The sequence below is a fragment of the Brassica napus genome, chromosome A3, assembly GCF_020379485.1.
Source record: "Brassica napus cultivar Da-Ae chromosome A3, Da-Ae, whole genome shotgun sequence".
Classification (NCBI taxonomy): domain Eukaryota; kingdom Viridiplantae; phylum Streptophyta; class Magnoliopsida; order Brassicales; family Brassicaceae; genus Brassica; species Brassica napus.
The window spans coordinates 4,433,865-4,454,650 of record NC_063436.1 but is presented as its reverse complement, the minus strand read 5'-3'; the positions used below and the strand labels follow the sequence as shown (position 1 = coordinate 4,454,650).

Here is a 20,786-nt window from a genome sequence, read left to right as displayed (position 1 = left end):
AGAAAACTAAAAATTAAGTTTATAATTATCCTTATTTTTGTGCATTTCCTTTTTCAATATGTATATATATGTTCTTTAATCTAATATACGATTCTTTTATTTTTATTTTATCTAGCTAGGGTTGTGAACTCATCACCAAGCCTGCCATGAAAGATTCACAACCGTCTCTCTCACGGCGACGACGTGACCTATATCATGTCGGAAACTGCACAACAACAACCATTCCTTTAGATCTCATCATCGAGATACTCTCTCTACTTCCTGCTAAGTCGCTCTTACAATTCCAATCCGTGTCGAAGCTATGGTTCTCTACCATCCGCAGCAAAACTTTTGTCGACTCGTTCTTGACTAGGTCAAAGAATCGTCCTCGTCTCCTTTTCACGTTCTATCTAAAAAATTCCTGGGAGAAATTCCTCTTCTCGGCTCCTGAATACGACGATGATAAATCCTCCAGTGTCTTGGCAAGATACGACATGACGATCTCGGATCTCGACGAGATCTGTGGTTCTGTCAACGGTTTCGTCTGCTTTAGAAGTGTTGTTTCTTCGAAACCCGTTTGTAATAATAAGATCACCGTCTATAATCCCACCACTAGACAGATTATGAAGTTGCCTGACGTTACATCCGGCAGAAGATACGTGGACGCACTTATTGCGTATGATACAGTCGAGGATCCGTACAAGGTGTTATGTGTGAAGATGTTTGACCGTAAAACACAACAACAACAGGAGCATTTCGTTTGCACTGTGAGTTCATCTCAGAAACAAGAGTGGAGAAAGATCGAGAACACGACTGGAGGTAGTTACAAATGTGTCCTCTTGGGACATATATGCATTGATGGTGCTCTATATTACAGAATTGATCAGTCAAGAATAGTTAGATTCGATGTTAGAGCAGAGAAGATTGAGATTATTAAAACACCCAAAGAGTCGCATGTCTCGGTAGCATACGATTCAGCTCTTATAGATTATAATGGTAAATTGGGACGTTTAGTAGGTTCTTGCGCAAACAATTTGGTGACATTGTGGGTTCTTGAGGATGTTGAGAAACAAGAATGGTCGAGCATGACGCATGCCGTACCTTATCAGTGTGGATCTATACATAGGGATAGGGTTTTAGTAGTGTGTGAAGCTGGGATCCATGCCGGTGTGACTATGATGTTTCGTCTACCATTTCGTGTTTGTTATTATGATTTAAATAAAAAGAATATAAGAGAAGTCGAGATCCGAGGAATGGAGGATGGTGATCTCAGACGTGTCCATGGGTTCAGTGTGCTGACTGGTTATACAGGTCACATTGAGAATATTAGCTTCTTGTGAGCGATTATTATTACTATTATTGGTTCATGTTTTCTTTTATTTTGACAAAGTATTGGTTCATGTTTTCTTTTGTCAAGTTTTCTAGTTAGTAATGGACTGTGAATAAACAAACAATCGACAAAGAAGAGAGTGATATGAGCTTTAACCTATGTTTAACTCTAATTAATCTCTTTCTGAGAATGAAGTTTATTTTTGGATGTTGTTTTTTTTTGCTATCATAACAAATTTGGGATACAATTTAATTAAAGTCCAAAATCACTAGCAATCCAGAGCAGAGAAAACTGCCAAAACGAAGAAGATAGTAACACTTGATATTTACGAGTGTAGTTCAACAGGTATGACTACGTAATGATTGATCCTCCACAACGAAACCAACACACACGCGTCACTCCTATAGCTTTGTTCTGTTTCAACATTTGAAAGAACACATTAAAACCGACCTGTAATTAACTTGCATTAACTCTGGTTTAGCTAATCTTCGGTTAAATATCAATGTCCTCAATTTAATCAGGGCCTTGATTAACCAGTGATTTGAAGAACCAAGTTCGAAAAAAAAAACGTATACGTTTTTTCTTGTTGTGTTTTTGGTTCATGAGGTGTATGTTTCCTCTTTTAGGCTTAGTGCTAGGAGACTTTGGCTCTGGTGATAATGGGGATTGAGCGGGACACAAACGCTTCGGTATAGATCACTGGCTATGGTTTATATTGAATTGTTTCGTTAATGCGCGTGATGTATAACACACACTTTGATTGAATAAATTTTACATTCATTCAAAAAAAATTGCTACGTTAAAACCTGTCTTAATCATCGGTTTTGGTCAATTCTCTCTAGTTTAGTGGTGTAAAAGATGATCCTTCGTAGTGGTCTAAGAGTACAGTGAAATTTGGTTAGATAGTTATGATCCATAAACATGTTGCTAGGTGATATTAGATCGTTTTATTATCATGGTTAAATCTTTAATGAGGTAATGTTTTTTTGGTAATCATGTTATTAGTGAATGGTAGAGAAAGAAAAACAAGTTCAAAAGGTGTTCGAGACTGAAGACATGTTTGACTTTTATCAATTTGACCATTACCGTGTCGCCACTTGTCACCTCTCTCTCGCACCAACTGAGTGATGATTGATCACATAGCATACAACACTCCGCCTTCTTCTTCTTCATCCTCTTTACTTCCAAAACTCTAAAACCTTTCTCGGAACCTTCGAAAGATCAGATCTTTTGGTTGGATCAATAATAAAATGTCTCTATCCTTAAAAATCTCCCACCTTTCAAACACCCTAGAGCCTCGAGATCAATGCAGAGCCGGTCGAACGTTTGAATTCAGCTCGATTTGTTTCCGTGGAGGCCATTGGAGCACGGAGATGTTTTCTCCGAAACTGAGAACTCGGTGCGCGGGATCGGATGCGGGAATCTCCGGCGGCAGATCGGTGCCGGAGTGGACGTATACAGGATCCAAAGACGAGACCTTTAGCGATTTGGAGATCGACGACGATGGAAATGGAGATAGTGGTGGTAACAATGGAGGCGGAGGAGATGATGATGGAGAGGAGGAGGAGGAGGAGGAGAAGGAGTTTGGTCCGTTAGTGAAGTTGGACGAAGTTATGAAAGAGACGGAGAGGAGAGGGATTACTTTACCGGAGGATATGTCGGAGGCGGCCAAGTCTGTTGGGATTCGGAAACTCTTCCTTCTTCGTTATCTCGATCTTCAGGTTTGTCTTTTTTTTTTTTTATTAAATTTTCATTCAAAAATAAAAAGGTTTATTTTTTTTTTTTTGGAACATTTGGTAAAGTAAAGATGTTCTGTAAGATTATTATGAGGAGTTTATGTTTTTGACAGGGATCTGTATGGCCGCTTGGGTTTCTGATGAGGACATGCACCATGCTTCGTAACAGAATGCTTGCGGATCCTTCGTTTCTCTTCAAAGTTGGAACCGAGGTTTGTTTTGTCCAAAGATCCAAGCTTTTTAGGATTTGTGTCATCAAAAATGTTGTGACTTGTGGTTTTGTGGGGGTTTTGATGATGCAGGTAGCTATAGACTCTTGCTGTGCGACGTTTGCGGAAGTGCAGAAGAGAGGGGAAGATTTCTGGTCTGAGTTTGAGTTGTATGCGGCTGATCTTTTGGTTGGTCTTGTGGTTGATGTCGCTTTGGTTGGGCTTTTGGCTCCTTATGCGCGTATCGGGAAGACATCTGTGGTATCGTCAACAGGTTTGTTTAAGGGACTCAGACGTTCTTGTGCAGCTCTTCCTAGCAGGTAAAGACTCTCATTGTCTCTCTTTCTCTCATTCTTCACTTTTTGCTTCATGTAGTGGACAAGTCGGTTAAGATGTTACTTATACCGGTTTTTGTTTTGGGTTTATGAAGTGTGTTTGAAGCTGAAAGACCGGGTTGTAAATTCTCGGTTAACCAGCGGATTGCAACTTTCTTCTACAAGGTATGGGATAAGTAATGTTCTTTGTGGATCTTTCTTCCATGCCTTTGGTTTTTTACTAATCGGTGTGGTTATCTAGGGGCTCTTGTATGGTTCGGTTGGATTTGGCTGCGGTCTCATTGGTCAGGGAATTGCAAATATGATCATGACAGCAAAACGGAGTATAAAGAAATCAGAAGAAGACGTCCCTGTTCCACCTCTATTCGAAAGTGCTGCTCTCTGGGGTTAGTCTTTACTTAACCATCTCTAACTTCTTATGAAGACAGTAACTTAGTTTCAGAACTCATAGACAAGTGTGAAGGTATCTCTGTACATTGTTGCTTGCTTACAAAGGCTTTCTATATCTTGGGGTTATTGATCAGGTGTGTTCCTTGGCTTATCTTCCAACGCACGTTACCAAATCATCAATGGGCTGGAACGCGTCGTGGAAGGTTCTACAGCAGCCAAACGCATTCCTGTGGTCGCCATGGCGTTTACCGTTGGAGTCCGGTTTGCTAACAATGTTTACGGCGGTATGCAGTTTGTTGATTGGGCTAAATTATCTGGCGTCCAGTAGTTAAACTGGTATGCAAACCAGCCTTAGCGTGTTATTGAATGTCATTAGTGATTACTAATTAGGTTATTTACCGAGAGCTGGTTCATTATCTGAACCGGATTCTTCTAACCGGAATACTCAGAACGAACCGGTACAAGACTTTCCAATTCTCTTAGTAGTATGCAATAATAATGACGGTTTGTATCATTTAATAGGAAAACTAAAACGTTTTTTCCATTTTTTGATTTAGTGTAAAAAAGAAAATTTCCATTTATCTCATCTTCATAATCTCTATATATATTGGCTTTTACACTTTCTTCATCAAGTAAAGATCAAAAGGTTTACGGTTTTCATCACGCAACAATGTCAAGGGTCTCACAGCTTACTCTCATCTTCCGCGACAAACTAAAAACTACCAACCAAAGCTCCAACAAAAAATCAGATGCTGTCGTGAAGAAACAACCATTGGCTCCATCGTCTAGCAACGACCGTGAGACGAGAGGGGCTGCTTCGTGGTCATCGTTCCAAATGCCTGTTCACTACCCAAGCTTCACGAAGGAAGAGTACGAGGCTATGTCGGAGGAAGAGGTTGATCGACTTCTTAATCTATACGGTCTGCAGCATACAAATCTCGGTGACTTGTCTTGCAAGAAACAGTTTGCTATCGGTGCCTTCTTGTGGGAGAAGGGGATAGATTCATCTCCGGCTGAGCATGAACTAGTAAACCCTAGTTCGTCCGTTGATGGTTTTGGTGAGAGCTCTTTGATGGGATTGATGACGGCTTTGAAATATATGGTACACTGTGTATTCCGTGTTTAGCAAGTAAAAATCCAAGGTAGCTTGGTCCTAAAGTTTTGTTCTGGTTGTTTTATATATTATCCATCACTACGGTTTAGAAGCTATTCTTGTTTATTCAATTATTTTGCTATCACATATTAGTATCTAACCCCTAACAACGATCCAGTATCATAACTAAGTTATAATTCAACAATATACCAACTAAAACCTATGATAGTCTTTTACAATTATAGTTTCTAACATAATGGTGACCGATCGCTCCTCTCGCTATACTCGTTTTCAAACTCACTGATACTAGATTTCAGTTTCTAAAAATAGTATGCGGATTACTCAGAGACAACCCAGTGAAAGTTGATTCACTTTCTATTTTGTCTGTTTTTTTGGTAAAAATTTGTCTCTTGTTTTCTTCTCGATCGGTTTGTGTTCCTCAGCTTATCTTCCAACGCACGTTTGTCGCTGTTTACTTAAATCTATTAGGTAACCATTGACCATTGCCAAACAGCTTATCTTCCTCAGTACCATTCATCCTTTTACCTAATAAATTTTGACATCACCATTGCCAGAACCTAAAGAATATGAGTAGTCACTAATACCGTTACTGATATAACCAGTGACCATTCGTCTTGTCTACATCATCTACTACAGACTTCGTATATGGTATTACATCGACCACTAGGTCTTACAAAGCTGTCCTAAATTTACTAATATGTTTGTGAGTATTAGAGTATCTCCATCAGTAAAAACTCTTTGGATATCTTAGTAATTAAAAAGCAAGAAAAAATTAGGAAAAAACAAAGTTTCTCAAACAAGATTATGATTAGATACTCACTAGAATTCATCTTGACACATGTTTAGTTATAAGTTGTTTCAATTTGAAAAAGTTAATAAAACAGAATTCAATAAATTAGATGTATTAAAATATGAGTTTATACTAATTGAGAACCTCATTTCAAGCTTTTTCCTGATGGGGTTGGTCTTAAGAAAACCTAAGGGATTAAAACCAACAAAAAGAATAATCATGAGCTTGAGACTTTTACATTACTTTCATGTGCATTTAATTTAATTCTTTTTGACAATACAAGTTCCTCGTATTAATCAAAAACCCCTAGAAGCAGTTAGTCTATAGCCAGTCTACATCCACTCACGGCAGGGACCGCATCTCCAGTTACCTCTGGTGCAAGTAGATTCCTCCTCCCATGGAGAGCAGTGGGAATGTATTGTGATATTACAAGTCTGGCATGTGAGATCAGCCCCTGGCTCCACATGCATACATATCTGACATGGTTTTGAATCGTCACTGAGAAATGCTCTCCACTGTCCCATTGTCTCAACCTGAGGGTTTGGGTTATCAGTGTTTCCTGAAGCATCCTTGTCATAGCCATATCCATTGTACTGGCCACTATCATCTGCTGTAAGCAACTCGGTCAGCGAGAAATAGGTTTGGGGTTCGAATTCAATGTCTTGGTAGTCAAACATTAGCTCGTTGTTGTTGTTGCTGTCAGATGCATTACATTCCATGACAGGCAATGTTGGCTCCATTTCTGGTCTCACAAAAGGCACTGATTCAAGATGCGTTGAAAAGTCTATATAAGAAAGATTATTGTTCCCTTCTGTGTCTTCACGTCTGACTTGTCTGTTAACTGGTAGCTTCTGGGGTCCCGGCACAGAGCCATCAACATTCCATTCAACATCCAGATCCTTAGGAACAAAGGCGTCTTCGAGGGGAAAGGAGGGAGTAGAGGGTACAGAGTGTCTTGGTTCAGACATTATTTCAGAATCAGAATCCGTTCTGGTATTTCCTTTCTTATGTCTCTGGCGCTGGAAGAATGCATTTCTCTTCTGTCTCTCTTCCTTGAGTTTGGGATCCATGTAAGGACAATCTGGTGCTCGTATACGACGGCATCTGCAACACTTGAACCCAGCAACTTCATGAATTTTTGACTCCTCGAGATTAATCGCTTCAATGTGGTACCACTCTGCATACAGATGCTAGGATTAGATTTATAAGAAACAAAATTAGTTACGGTTAAAGTATAAAATTCAGAGTTTTTCTTACTGTCACAACTTGTACAGTGGATATATGTTTGACCGTGATTATACGGTAGTTTGCATAGCCAACAAACTGGTCCTGGATTCGGCTGATCAGATTGTGCAGCCAACACAACATTTTGTCGTCTGAAGCTAGCACCTGTGTCGTCCGAATGCTTCTTCCTCCATATGACACCCCAAGACAATGTCTTGTGTTGACTCATGGGTGCCATATTAGAATCAGGAGTGACTTGTTTAACTCCTGAAGCGTTGTTATCGCGTGTGTTGGGAGATGCTAACTGTTTAACAAGAGGCTTAATCTGTGTCTTAATGACTGGAGTGACTGCGTTTTGTTGTTGTCCATTGATCAGGACAGTGGGCGTTGTTGGATGTCTGTGATTGATATTGATTAGTGAACGAGCTCTTGCAAGGTAGCACCGTTTGCAGGTTACCAGAGTTTCAACATTTCCAGCTGTGTGTTGTGTACTCATAGTAGTACATTCCTTGTGACAGAAACCTGAGAGGCAAAAAAAAAAGATTCCACAATGAAATCACAACCAGTTCTTCATCTATTAGTGGCTTCTGCATGAATGATTTACCTTGGCAAGAACTGCATGTCGTTGCATCCCTGTAGACATGTAGGGAACGGGAACAAAAGTTAATGATCTACAGACACAACTCTCTTTTTAAATATATCCTGAAAGGTGAAGAGAGCTAAAGAAAATACCTCAACAAAACATCAAGATGGCATGACGCACAAGAGCACTTCTCCGTGTTGTCCCTCCTAGAGGCTAGATAAGAAAATAAGTTTGCTCGAGAAGCTTTCAGTTGCTTTCTCTGTAGCTTTGACAATCTTTCTGATTGCTTCTTGATAAAAGGTACATGGACCCTACGTAAACTTTCTTCATATTCTTTGATCAGATATAAGGGAACGCGTGCTTCAGCAAACCAAAACTTTTCGTTCCCATCTTCAGTTTTCTCGACTTCGATGACGTTCTTCATGACACGAGACGGAAGGTGCTTCTGATTTCCAAAGGCAACTCCATATCTAACCTTTTTATCTATAATCTTTTTGTCACTTATACTAGCGTTCCTAAAAACACTGGCCTCTGTCTCTGGACCTTTAACATCTTGCACGGTTTGCTCTGGGCGTACAAGTTCACTCCATCTTATGTTCATGTCAAGGTACCTAACCTGGCCGAGATTCAGTTGAATTTCAGGGTAACAGGTAGAAACACAATCATTTGAAAAAACATTGATGATTGAAGACAAACCTGAAGAGCAAGCTGAGAAATGTTTTTGCAATTTTCAACTGCAGCTCTCCAAATAGACCGCCTGCTTCTTTTAGGAATGTGAGAACCATCACCGTAATTAAATTCAGGAAACTTTTTCACACCACCTAATGAAAGAACAAACTACTTAGCATCACCACAAGCACATAAAACTCAGCTAGACTAAGGGTACCTTGCCAAGCTGCTTTCTTTATCGTTGGCTTCAACAAGACTGCCTTCAGGAGTATAACTTTTGATACCTTCCCTCCTCGCCACCAAGTGAAGCTATCATCATTAGATACTTCGGCTGTAACTTCAGCCTGGTTCTTCTGCCTCTTCTTTCCAGGTCCACGTTTCTGTGTGGTCCCAACAGTAACTCTAACGCTTTGAAAAATAGAATGTTCTATCAACCAATCATCCATTAGCTTAAGCCAATCGCTTGACAGAGCAATACTGCAAATATTTTCCTCAAGCTGCAAACAAGCATAATGAACCATATCATGCCAATGAAAACACGATTAGTATAATAACAAACCATAGACTGTAGATCACTATATCGTTGACATCACATTTCTTTTTCATAGCACTTACTTCAAGTAGGAGGACTTTCATCGTTTTGCATGTTGTGGCCTCTATATTCTTACGCCACTGTTTCCTAAGATTCTCACAGAGAAATGGCCCCACAATGAGTCCACGTAAGCTTTCCTCGAGGTATAGTATATATGCTGCAATACTAGAAAGCACCCCGTCCCCGTTCTTCAGAGGAAAAAGGCCACTGAAGATTTTCACAGCACTTTTGGTGGCACCTGTTACAGCTGCATTTAACATGCATCCTCTCCTACTTGCTGATGTGAGTTTGCAAGAATGACACCAACCACACCTTTCCCTGGTGATTTCCTTCTTTTCAGGACTCGGCCAGAAGAAAGTCGAGGCTACTAACGAAAATGCTTTCACCTGCAGCAAAATGTTACTTGAGGCAGCTTTCTTGGCGTTGCTAAACTTGTGTTGATCAGGTTCATGGGTTTCTTCTGACATTAGGACAGCCAAAGTAGTTGCAGCCGATGCAGCTAATTCTCCATTTGTGTAGTGATTAATGTACGCATGAGGTTTAAATGTTAAACCCTTGTGTGTACTGCCAGCAAGCAGATTCTTCCCATGTGTTCCACTTGATCTACCCAAACTAACATAGCCTGAAGCAGATGCGCATTGAATATTATTCCTACTGGAACTACTTGCATTCTCGGGCTTACTCAGGTCTGACACCTCTTCATCCCCTTCTTTTTCAATGTGAGATACTAAATCAGTCTCCACTGCTCTTAAATGAGCGACCACACCTCCGGGCAGATCCCAGTATTGTGAGATCTCTTTGCATATATACAGATATTCCAGTCTATGGTTCGTTGCAGACAAGAGGACCGTTACAACTTTTGGAATGTCAGTGACACTGTAGTATTTAATATCTGGATCCGCATAAATTTGAAGCCTGCGATATATAAAGGAAATATTCATCAGCGTCCACAGCAAAACAATTAAAGCAATATGCGTTTTCCACTTTGAGAAAATTCTTAGACAAGCTCTTGAATGAATAGTAGCTCATAATTAAAGTAAAGTATGGAGAAATGGAAATGAAAGATCAGTTTTATTTTCCATAAATGGAAAGAAAATTATCTTAGATAAGGCGATGAAAGCATACACAAGTAAGTGGTTGCATGTACCCAAGAAGAACCGCCCATGTGGATCCACTCCAAAACACACTGCTCCTCTTAGTGACGTTTTATGAGCAATCGTTGGCCCCATTTTGTTGATAGTGCATTCTGGACAATACCACGGTCCGTCAGGTATATACATTTTGAGCACGCCAATGCATCTTGAGTGATATGCTAAAGGGCATCCATCACAGCACAGCAACGTTCCATCCATGCCGCAGAGCCTACATTCGTCACTGTTTCCATCCACATCTGAGCTAACTCCATTAGGAGCACCATCAGTACATCTTGAACTCAAACTTTTTGACTCGGCCATTGAGCTTATCCCATGGTTCACTGGAACAAATCCATTAAGCTCTTTCTCCTTGCAAGCTGAGGTTTTAGCAAATCTAGGGTGGACACGTCTAGGTCCATTTTCAGGAAGATCAGCAGTAACTCCATCAGGATCATATCCAACTTCAGATTCTTCTCTAGTATCGATTTCAGCTCTTACAGCTGCTACATCGAAAACATCGTCACACAAAATTTGCAGGATCTTCAGCTTCATCACTACAGGTAAGGAATAATACTCTCTCTTCACAGCAAATTCATAGAAAACACTCCACTGAGGCCCACGTGCATGTCCCATGGCGGAAAAGTACTGAACCAAATAAACAGGCCAAGTTAGCGCATCGAGCAAGCTCCAGTCAATGCACCTGCAGATGGCAATGCAACAAAGTCTCTGAATTGTTATCACTATAAGAGATCCTAAAACAAGCTCCACCTAAACAATGAATAAGAGCCTTAGTTGCAGTCCCTCTACAGTGGTTTAATGCACTTGAACTACTAAGCATATGGGATAGTTAACTTTAAAACACCACTGGAAAGTATCACAGAGAGTTACAAAATCAAGAAATTAAGTTATCAAAGACATATGTTGAAGACTCTAAACAACAAGAGTTGAATGCGCTGACCTCAAGCAGTTTGAAGCCACTACAGACTCCTCTGAGGCCAATCTCTCAAGACGACCCTTGAGTGCCTTCATCAAAGCAACATGAACGGCATCCAGCAAAGAACTCGGCCCCAAGAAATTCAACGCTCCCACAAACTCATCCAACCCAAACGGGTAGATATATAACTGAACACTGAATGATCTCAAGAACCCATATACAGATAACAGATGCACCACAGCCTCCTCAGGGACACCAATCGTTCCTGAAGAACAAGGCAAATCCACCGCCGGAATCGGAACAAGAGGAGACATAGTTTCCAAATCTGGATCTCTCCTATCTTCACCACCTCCCTCTTCCGCCACAGAGCCTGAGCTAGTACTACATGTAGACACCTCAGCTCCATTTACTTGATTTTTCACCTCCAATCTCCTTTCATCCCCCTTCAGTATATCCTCATCTAGTTTATCTCTTCTACAACGTAACTCATCATCAAAGTAACTATCCTCAATAATCAACCGACGAAGATGACAACTTTTCAAATCCTCAACACAACCATCCTCGTACTCAACTCTATACAAGCCAGCACTATACGAAACTACCTTCCCGAGAGAAACTCTGCTCTCATCAAAATCTTTCAACACATAACGACAAAGTAAGGATCTTGGCACTGAAGGTTTAATCTCCAGAGCAATCCTCTTTCCTCTGTTAGAGGAGACACCATTCGTATCCTCTGGCCTTGTGCGTTTCCTTGGTCTACCTCTAGGTCTACCCACCTTCCCTTCCATCTCTATCCCCAGATCTAAATTAACCTTTCAATTAAGGCAATAATCAGATCAAAGGGTCTAAGATCCACGAAACTGCTCCAGATTGAAGCTGGAGAAAAAAGATTTCAAAACAAAGCTGAGATTTTGATTTCACTTTTGAGCTTCGAAATGGGTATGAAAGGAGGAAACTTGATGATGATAAAAGCTTTGTATAGTATGATAACTTCTATTAACGATGCACTTAGAGAGCTTAGGTATGAGAGAGAGATAGAGAAAGAGATGAGCTTTCAATCGTGTCGAGAGAGAGACGAATGGCTCTCAACTGCACTTTCTCACTTTCTGAGTTTAACTCGGTAATCGGGTTACCCGGATCAAGACCCGCTGGATATCTACAAACGTCGTCGTTTTGCTTAATTTACTTTTATTTCCTCACTTTTAAAATCTATACTAATAAAGTTGAGGATAAACTCTCCACATTGAGCCACCTCAGCAAAGGGTGTTCCTTTTTTTGACACGTGGCAGGGTTTGAGAAACTATCATTGATTTTCGTTTATTTTCCTTATTCTCGAGTTATAATAAATCTGGGTTTATGTGTCATATGATAAGTAGGTGGGCTTTATGTTTTAATCTGAGAAGGCCATGTTGATATTAGAGTTTGTTACATATTCGCAAGCTGGAGTTGGAGAGTCAAACACCGCAGTCGTCTTTGTCATTGATTATGCGGTCAATCAATCAGTATAACTCACAATCTCATTTACTTCACTTAAATCACTCTTCCTCTGCATTGTATTCAATACCCCTCCACCTCCCTCCATCGTTACTGAGTAGATCTTCACCTATAAATTATGATGTCATCTTCCGTCGAGCTTCTCACTCCTTCCAACACAATCCTCTCTGTCAAACAAATTCTCAAACAATAGAAACCTCCCACCTTCTCCTGTCTGATTTGAAATCAGTGGTTGTGCCTAGACAGTCATAAGACATTACCTTTCACAGTCCTATAGACAAACCAAAATCTTGGCGAACAATCTCTGAAATCCAAGCATCTCATCTTAAGATTTACAGGTATTGCTTATATTTTTCTGTTATTCATCAAACGTCAACTATCTCAAGACTTGGATATATTGAATATGTTAAGAAAATTTTGACAACATTTCTAATAAGAACAACAAAATATAAATAGCGAAAGTTAACATTATTTTCAAATGAGAGTAAATTAAGCACTTTTTCAAATGCTCATTAAATTTTAAAATGTTTTAATGTTGCTCACTAACTTTTTAACTCACCCATACTACAAAGATATTTAGAATTACACATTAGAAACGAGATAGACATTATAAGACCACTAGAAAAGAAAACAAGAAGAGTATAAGTCAAAATCAAATAGAAACAAACAAAGTCGAACCTTTGTCAAAAAAAAAAAGCCGAACACATTACAATATTATCACATCTACGATAAGATCACACCAGACGGCAGACACATTATTTGTCAATTTAACATGTGTAAAAGACAATGGTCAGACACACATAATGAGGAAGTGTTTTCATCAAATAAAAACCAACATAAAATAATGGATGATAATATTCAAAATAATATAATTTCATAAACATTTTTAATAGCAAATAAAAAACAAAAACATCAAAATATATGCAATATTAAGCTAAACAAATATAATATTGCCGCGCGAAGCGCGGCCAAACCACTAGTAAAAATAAAATATTGGCGGGAAGTTGGATTCTGGAGAGACACGTCGCCGGGATAAGGTTACCCCGGATCCAGACCCGTTTGGATAGCTGTTAAACGACGTCGTTAGCCTATTTTCCATTTTTTTTCCATCACTTTAAAATAAAAATAAAAATATAATGGCGGGAATGTGGAGAGAGAGACCCGTCGCTATCGCTACTTTACGCGCCTTTCTATCGTCCGGTTGATTTCGTCAGCCTCCGTCGTCGTCAATCTGCCTCCTTTCTCTAAAGGGTATCTTCCTCCGCCGTCATTAGCGAAAACCCCTCAATCAATTTCTCTAATTTCGAACTTTCGCGAAAAAAAAATTGAGGTCTAGGGTTTTGAAAATGGGGACGAAAGTTTCAGACCATCTGCTCTCCACCGTCAGATCAGTCGTGGGATCCGATTACTCAGACATGGACATAATCAGAGCCCTTCACATGGCGAATCTCGATCCCACGGCTGCCATCAATATAATCTTCGACACTCCCAGTTTCAGCAAACCTAACGATATAGCCGCCGCCGCCGCCGCCGCTAATTCTACTCCGAGGGGGGTTAATGGAGGGAAGAGAATGGAGGACGGCTTAAAGGTCTGTCCTTTTAGTGAAGGAGCAGCGAACCATCATCGCGTGGAGGAAGAAGTAGATGAGAGTGTTTCAGGGGATGAGTGTTGGTGGTTCGTGGGATGTTCCGAGTTGTCGGGGTTGTCGACGTGTAAAGGAAGGAGATTGAAGGCTGGTGATGAGCTGTTGTTTACGTTTCCGAGTAGTAAAGCGTTAAAGTCCGAGGCTACGATGCCTGGGAAGCGATTTGGAAGGGGGAGGCCAAGTGCGCGTAATGTTTCTGATATCGTTAGGTTCTCTACGAAGGATTCAGGGGAGGTGTGTTTAAAGTTATGTTCTTTTCTCACACTTGTTGTTATGTTAAATTTTTTTATATTTATGTGGCAGATTGGTAGGATACCAAATGAGTGGGCTAAGTGTCTTCTACCGCTTGTGAGAGACAAGAAGGTTAGGATAGAAGGGAGATGCAAGTCGGCTCCTGAATCATTAGGCATTATGGATACAATTCTTCTTTCAGTAAGGTATACTGATAGACTATTGCTTTTGGATTGGTTATTTCGGGAAAGGTGGTTTAGTCTTTTTTGAAGTGTTTTTTTTTTTTTTTTTTGATACAGCGTATACATTAATAGTTCCATGTTTCAAAAGCATAGTGCTACTTCACTTAAGGTAGCCACTAATACGGCAGAGGAATCAACATTCCATCCTCTCCCAAACCTCTTGCGTTTACTTGGTTTGACTCCCTTTAAGAAGGTAATGTGTGTCCTTGCCTGTAACTCTAAGATGTGCTGATTGTTTGATAGATTGCAGTTTTCTTCCATATTTTGTTAAGACTGCAAACTTTGAGATGGCAAATAATTATTTATATTCAAATGGTTCTTTCTTTCTTCATCATATATATAGGCAGAGTTTACTCCTGAGGATTTGTCCACTCGGAAGCGACCTTTGAGCTCCAAGGTAAAATTTGCTTATCATATCAGCATATAAAACTTCGGATTATTTCTTGTCAAGTTTGTCATTTGCTGTTTGCTCGTTTGGATATAGGATCCCGTTTCTACTTCGTTGCTTCAACTAAACAAGGTCAAGAAGCTTAATCAAGATGCAGACGGAGATGAAAACGAGCACTGTATCAGCGATGGTGATCTTGATAACATTGTTGGTGTTGGGGACAGTTCTGATTTACAGGTATTCTCATTTGCCAAGACTGTTTGCATACTTATATTCGACATTAGAAAATCATTTGGAACTTTTGCAACAGGAAATGGAAACTCCACGTAAACTTCTTTGTGAGCTTCGTGCTTATCAAAAGCAAGCACTTCACTGGATGACCCAACTGGAGAAAGGAAATTGCACTGATGAGGCAGCAACAATGCTTCACCCATGTTGGGAAGCGTACTGTTTAGCTGACAAGTAAGCCTTGTTTCTATTTTATGCCAACTTTAGGACGAGTCAAATGAGATGTTTAATATCTGTTTTATGTCAATAGGAGGGAGCTTGTTGTCTACCTGAACTCTTTCACTGGTGATGCAACAATACACTTTCCTAGCACACTTCAAATGGCAAGAGGAGGAGTATGAACTCAACTTATCTTCTGGATTTTGCCACTTTGTAATGTAGTTGTTTTATAATAAGTTAATGTCATAACTTTTTTGCAGATTCTAGCAGACGCAATGGGTCTCGGGAAGACTGTAATGACCATATCCCTTATGCTTGCCCATTCATGGAAAGCTGCATTAACCGGGGTTCAATGCCTCATTAATGAAGGCGACAAAGGGATCAGCAGTTCTTTAGATGAGTCTACTAGTCCTTCAGTGAAGGCAACTAAATTTCCAGGTTTTGATAAGAAGCTTCTGGAACAGCAAAGTGCCCTTGAAAATGGTGGTAACCTCATTATATGTCCGATGACACTTTTAGCCCAGTGGAAGGTATTATTATCTACGTTATGTGAATTCGTTCCATGCTTGATGCAACTCATTAGCTTCCTTGTATTATCTGACTTTTCTTGCTCCTGCTTTATGATCAGTCAGAGATTGAAATGCATGCTAAGCCTGGGTCCCTATCTGTATATCTTCATTACGGCCCTGACAGGCCAAAGGATGTGAAACTTCTAACCCAGAGTGATGTTGTCATCACCACATATGGGGTTCTAACATCCGAGTTTTTCGCAGAGGTAGCTTTCATTTAAAACTATTTTTCCGGGTCATGTATTTATCCCATGTACATAGGTTTACAAACGCATCGCAAGAACGTATTCTTGACTTCTTTGTTGTTTCTTAATTTTCTTAGAATTCAGCCAAGAGTGAAGGGCTTTATGCAGTTCGTTGGTTTAGGATTGTTCTTGACGAGGCACATACCATCAAAAACTCAAAAACCCAAGTATCCTTGGCTGCAGCAGCTTTGGTTTCTGATCGACGTTGGTGTCTTACGGGTACTCCTATTCAGGTGATTGATCTTTCTAATTTAAATGGATGGTGGACATTGATTTGGTCATAATATTTTGGACTTCGTGATCACTTATTATGTTACCTTCTTAACAGAATACTTTGGAGGATTTATATAGCCTTCTACGATTTTTGAGGATTGAACCATGGGGAACTTGGGCATGGTAAGGGTTCTTATCTATCTTTGGCTGGAAACACATTACATTGTAATGGCTGAAGCTTATTAGTTTGGAACATATCTATTGTTAGGTGGAATAAACTTGTCCAAAAGCCATTTGAAGAGGGAGATGAGAGAGGGCTAAAGCTAGTCCAGTCTATCTTAAAACCTATCATGCTTAGGAGAACCAAGTCTAGCACCGATCGAGAAGGACGGTGAGAATACTGCAAATAAAATTAGTCATATTTTCCTGTAAGTTTCCATGGTTAATCTGAAGTAATGTTTTTAATTTTATTATAGGCCGATTCTTGTTCTACCACCTGCTGATGCGCGGGTCATTTACTGTGAGCTCTCGGAGTCCGAGAGAGATTTCTACGATGCGCTGTTTAAAAGATCCAAGGTATTATTTACTCTCATGATTCTTTATTTTCTTTGAAGATGCTGACGGGTCTTTTCAGGTGAAATTTGATCAATTTGTTCAACAAGGGAAAGTTCTTCATAACTATGCTTCGATCCTGGAATTGCTTCTGCGTCTTAGACAGTGTTGTGATCACCCTTTTCTAGTAATGAGGTATGTGTTTGTATCCCTTTGCTTAGCTTAACATCCATGGCTTCCATATCTATTACAGTTGTCATAATTTTTATAATTGTTCCTTGTTTTTTTCATGCATACAGTCGAGGTGATACAGCGCAGTACTCTGATCTGAATAAGCTGGCTAAACGTTTTCTTGGTGGAAAATCTTGCGGTCTAGAGAAGGAAGGCAAAGATGTACTACCATCAGTGGCTTTTGTTCAGGAGGTGGTAGAGGAACTGAGCAAAGGAGAGCAAGGAGAGTGTCCAATATGCCTCGAAGCGTTTGAGGATGCCGTTTTAACACCGTGTGCTCATAGATTGTGTCGTGAGTGTCTCTTGGCGAGTTGGAGAAACTCTTCTTCTGGGTTATGTCCTGTGTGTAGGTATATTGAAAGTTTTTCTTCCCTGCAAGTAATGATGAATCTTTGTTTCTCAGCCATTAATGATGAATCTTTGTTTCGTAGGAAAACTGTGAGCAAACAAGAACTCATCACAGCACCAACCGAAAGTAGATTCCAGGTGGACGTGGAGAAGAATTGGGTAGAATCATCCAAAATCACTGCTCTTCTGGAAGAGCTTGAAAGTTTTCGTTCTTCAGGCTCTAAGAGCATTATCTTTAGCCAGTGGACTGCTTTTCTCGATCTCCTCCAAATTCCCCTCTCTCGGTATAAACATTTACTTGACTTTCCTATGGCAGTTTTGAGAAAGAAAAAAAATGTTTTCAATCAATTTTTTTTCGTTTCCAGGAACAACATTTCATTTGTGCGTCTGGATGGTACGCTAAACCAGCAGCAACGAGAGAAAGTCCTTAAAGAGTTTTCTGAAGATGGTAGTATCATGGTTGGTGTAGTCGCATTACATTAATGAAATGTTCAAAATTTTATATTTTATAGTTTCTAAAATGAAGCTGACGTTTCTCTTGTTTAACTGTTGGATTAGGTAATGTTGATGTCTCTAAAAGCTGGTGGGGTCGGGATAAATCTAACAGCTGCGTCCAATGCTTTTGTCATGGTATGCCATTAATGTCCCTTAGAGATCATGTTGTTCGTTTAGGATGTAAACCTTGTAATAGTTTGTCAAAGAGTACTGCACTATACAACACAGTTTAAGCAGATTCAGTTAAAAAAATTATGTCGTGTAGGATCCATGGTGGAACCCAGCAGTAGAGGAACAAGCTGTTATGCGTATCCATCGTATAGGACAGACTAAGGAAGTCAAAATCAGAAGATTCATCATTAAGGTACCTTTGAAACCTTGTGTACCACGCTATCTCCAAGATCAGGAAATGTTGATTGTTAGAAACTTGTTGGAAAATGTTTGTAAAACGTAGGGAACAGTTGAGGAGAGAATGGAGGCGGTTCAGGCGAGGAAACAGAGAATGATCTCTGGGGCTTTAACCGATCAAGAAGTACGAAGTGCACGTATAGAGGAACTCAAGATGTTGTTTACCTGAAGCTCTATAACACTTTTATCAAGTCTGATGCCTGAAGTGTTATCATAGAATGTAACTTGTCACATTCTATGAAAAGTGAGTCAGAGATTATTATAGCATAATTGAAAATGGGGTTTAATATTTTAAGAGATGATGGACAGTTGTCACAGTTATGGAGAATGTGCAGAGGTTGCCTAGTGTATCCTAACGGGTTTTGTTGTTTTGTTATAGAGAGCTCTTTGACAATAGAGTTCAGATTGTTTTTTGTAACTCAATATGGTGGTAACTCTCACTTGTATTCACTGGTGCTCTTATTTTTGTTTTTAAATTATTATGAATCATTGATCAAAAAAAAAAAATTATTATGAATCTTTACCATATTTGTACTTTTTACCGTTAGAATATGTACCGGTCTATAACAGTTTGTCGGTAATTTTTACTGTGAATTTTATCACATCGTACTCCCTAACTTTCGAAGAAAAATGACAAATTCATCGATTGAAAATCGTATAAAATCTCGTCAGTCAATGTACTATTACCACACCTAGATAGGATGCAATATGCTAATAGCCTATTACTGCTAAGTTCTCTCCTTCTAGAGCGTTAAGGGTTTAGTCGTCACGTTTCTCTCGTAACGATTTCTATATTCTCTCAAGAGTCATACGATAATAAAGTCTTTAGAACCTTAAATTCACTATTGATTGAGTCAGACTCGCATTATAATCATCAGTCACTACTCAACTAATCCAATAACGTGTGTGGCCTGATCACAGTTTGTGTATATAAATATTATTGCAATTGAGAGATTGAGATGCTATTTATTGTTCCGCACTGACTAGAAACGTTCATGAGGCTAAACAAAACATTTACTATTTATTTTCCTGTTTCAGAAATAATAAATAACTAGATTTTGACCCGCGCTTTCAAAGCGCGGATTTATTTTTGTTTTTTTTTCAATTGACAAATATTTAGTAAATGTCACATTTTGATATATTTGTGTTTTATTTTATAAAAGAATTTTTATCTTTATTTATCGTATTTCATTTTAAATGACTATTTATGTTTAAAAAATTTAACTTTATTTTTTTTAATGAATTAAGTTGGTATAACTCTGATAAATTAATTTTATTATGGGGTTAATATTTTAATTAAAAAATTATATACTTTTAATAAAGATTTATACTTTTCAATAAAAAAATTCAATTATTTTTATGAATGCTTAAATTATATTAAGAAAAGAAAATAATAATAATTAAGAATAGTTAAAAAAAAATTATTTGAACTTGGACTCAATGGCCCAAAAGAAAAAAAAAATGAGATTTGAATCTGATTTTTTAATAGGCCCAAATGGTCCAAAAGAGATTTGATGTGGGCTGAATCCAAAAATAATGACCCAATATAGATTTGTTATTAATATTACTTAATTGCCCTTAATGAAACATGCAATGTTAGTGAATGAAAGGGCAGGCTAAGGTAATTATGACAATAGGATCCTGCTTTAATAGTATAGATTTTAGTGCGTGGATAAGTCATCTAGAAAGCAGTGTATATATCACATTATCACTTAATCAAGGCCTTAAATGGAGGAGGAAAGAAAAGACGTATAGTGATAAATCAACCCAAAAGCAAAAGGAGGCAAGTCAAATTGATTATTCCACTAGAGAAACTATATTTTACTGATTTTTTTTGTTGTTTTCGAAAATACTGATATATATATATAGCTAACACTTTGGATAACACAATTTCAAGTTTTAAACTTGCTCAGTGGTTTTATATAAGAAGCATTGTAACTAGATATTTGTTAAACGCTCTCAAACTCTAGATGTCGTAACTTTTAGTCAAAAAACTATATATGTAACTTAAATTAATCAATTTATGTTTTATAGAAAATGTAGAAATTTGATCTCAAAACGAGTAAAAACAGAAAACAGTTTTTTTTTTTTTAAACAGAAGAAACTCTTTAAGCAACACATCGGCGGTACGTAGACACGAGGATGTGTCTTTACTCTTTATATGTCGCCATTACGCTTATTTGTCAAAGAAACCTTAATTTTATGAAGTAAAAAATAACATAATCTACAAAGACATCTATCCTTTGATTGAGGATCTTT

General features: G+C 38.8%; 5 protein-coding genes across 7 annotated transcripts; 4 read left to right on the top strand and 1 right to left on the bottom strand.

Annotated features, from left to right (window-relative positions):
* Positions 1-112: 112 nt before the first annotated feature.
* On the top strand, positions 113-1,643 carry LOC106419623 (putative F-box protein At1g46984). The gene has a single exon (XM_013860436.3). The coding sequence runs from the start codon at positions 147-149 to the stop codon at positions 1,317-1,319; it is 1,173 nt and encodes a 390-aa protein (XP_013715890.1). The 5' UTR covers positions 113-146; the 3' UTR covers positions 1,320-1,643.
* Positions 1,644-2,463: 820 nt separating this feature from the next.
* Positions 2,464-4,593, top strand: LOC106419669 (protein RETICULATA-RELATED 1, chloroplastic). Its single transcript, XM_013860481.3, has 6 exons — positions 2,464-3,030; positions 3,159-3,257; positions 3,348-3,574; positions 3,685-3,754; positions 3,831-3,975; positions 4,114-4,593. Exons 1-6 carry the CDS (start codon positions 2,560-2,562, stop codon positions 4,305-4,307), a joined length of 1,206 nt encoding a protein of 401 aa, XP_013715935.1. The 5' UTR covers positions 2,464-2,559; the 3' UTR covers positions 4,308-4,593.
* A 56-nt stretch (positions 4,594-4,649) lies between these two features.
* On the top strand, positions 4,650-5,217 carry LOC106419622. Its single transcript, XM_013860435.3, has one exon. It carries the CDS (start codon positions 4,650-4,652, stop codon positions 5,103-5,105), a length of 456 nt encoding a protein of 151 aa, XP_013715889.1. The 3' UTR covers positions 5,106-5,217.
* Positions 5,218-6,078: 861 nt separating this feature from the next.
* LOC106419746 (DDT domain-containing protein PTM) lies at positions 6,079-12,109 on the bottom strand. Of its 2 annotated transcripts, none has more exons than XM_013860574.3 (9): positions 11,043-12,109; positions 10,077-10,784; positions 8,975-9,866; positions 8,577-8,856; positions 8,387-8,511; positions 7,840-8,306; positions 7,712-7,740; positions 7,141-7,629; positions 6,079-7,060 (listed from the first exon to the last, which is right to left on the bottom strand). In XM_013860574.3, the coding sequence occupies exons 1-9, from the start codon at positions 11,804-11,806 to the stop codon at positions 6,216-6,218; spliced, it is 4,599 nt and encodes a 1,532-aa protein (XP_013716028.2). In that variant the 5' UTR covers positions 11,807-12,109; the 3' UTR covers positions 6,079-6,215. The 2 variants fall into 2 exon arrangements, with proteins under 2 accessions (XP_013716028.2, XP_013716029.2); XM_013860575.3 differs by having other exon boundaries at positions 10,077-10,729; positions 11,043-11,275.
* A 1,525-nt stretch (positions 12,110-13,634) lies between these two features.
* On the top strand, positions 13,635-19,006 carry LOC106419522 (DNA repair protein RAD5A). Of its 2 annotated transcripts, XM_048772031.1 has the most exons (21): positions 13,644-13,763; positions 13,849-14,392; positions 14,462-14,595; positions 14,689-14,824; positions 14,975-15,028; positions 15,116-15,256; positions 15,330-15,481; positions 15,558-15,642; positions 15,727-15,996; positions 16,095-16,241; positions 16,358-16,513; positions 16,609-16,676; positions 16,762-16,884; positions 16,970-17,069; positions 17,128-17,240; positions 17,345-17,626; positions 17,708-17,908; positions 17,990-18,083; positions 18,183-18,254; positions 18,385-18,483; positions 18,574-19,006. In XM_048772031.1, the coding sequence occupies exons 2-21, from the start codon at positions 13,859-13,861 to the stop codon at positions 18,694-18,696; spliced, it is 3,084 nt and encodes a 1,027-aa protein (XP_048627988.1). In that variant the 5' UTR covers positions 13,644-13,763; positions 13,849-13,858; the 3' UTR covers positions 18,697-19,006. The 2 variants fall into 2 exon arrangements, with proteins under 2 accessions (XP_013715777.2, XP_048627988.1); XM_013860323.3 differs by having other exon boundaries at positions 13,635-14,392.
* The last annotated feature ends 1,780 nt before the right edge of the window (positions 19,007-20,786 follow it).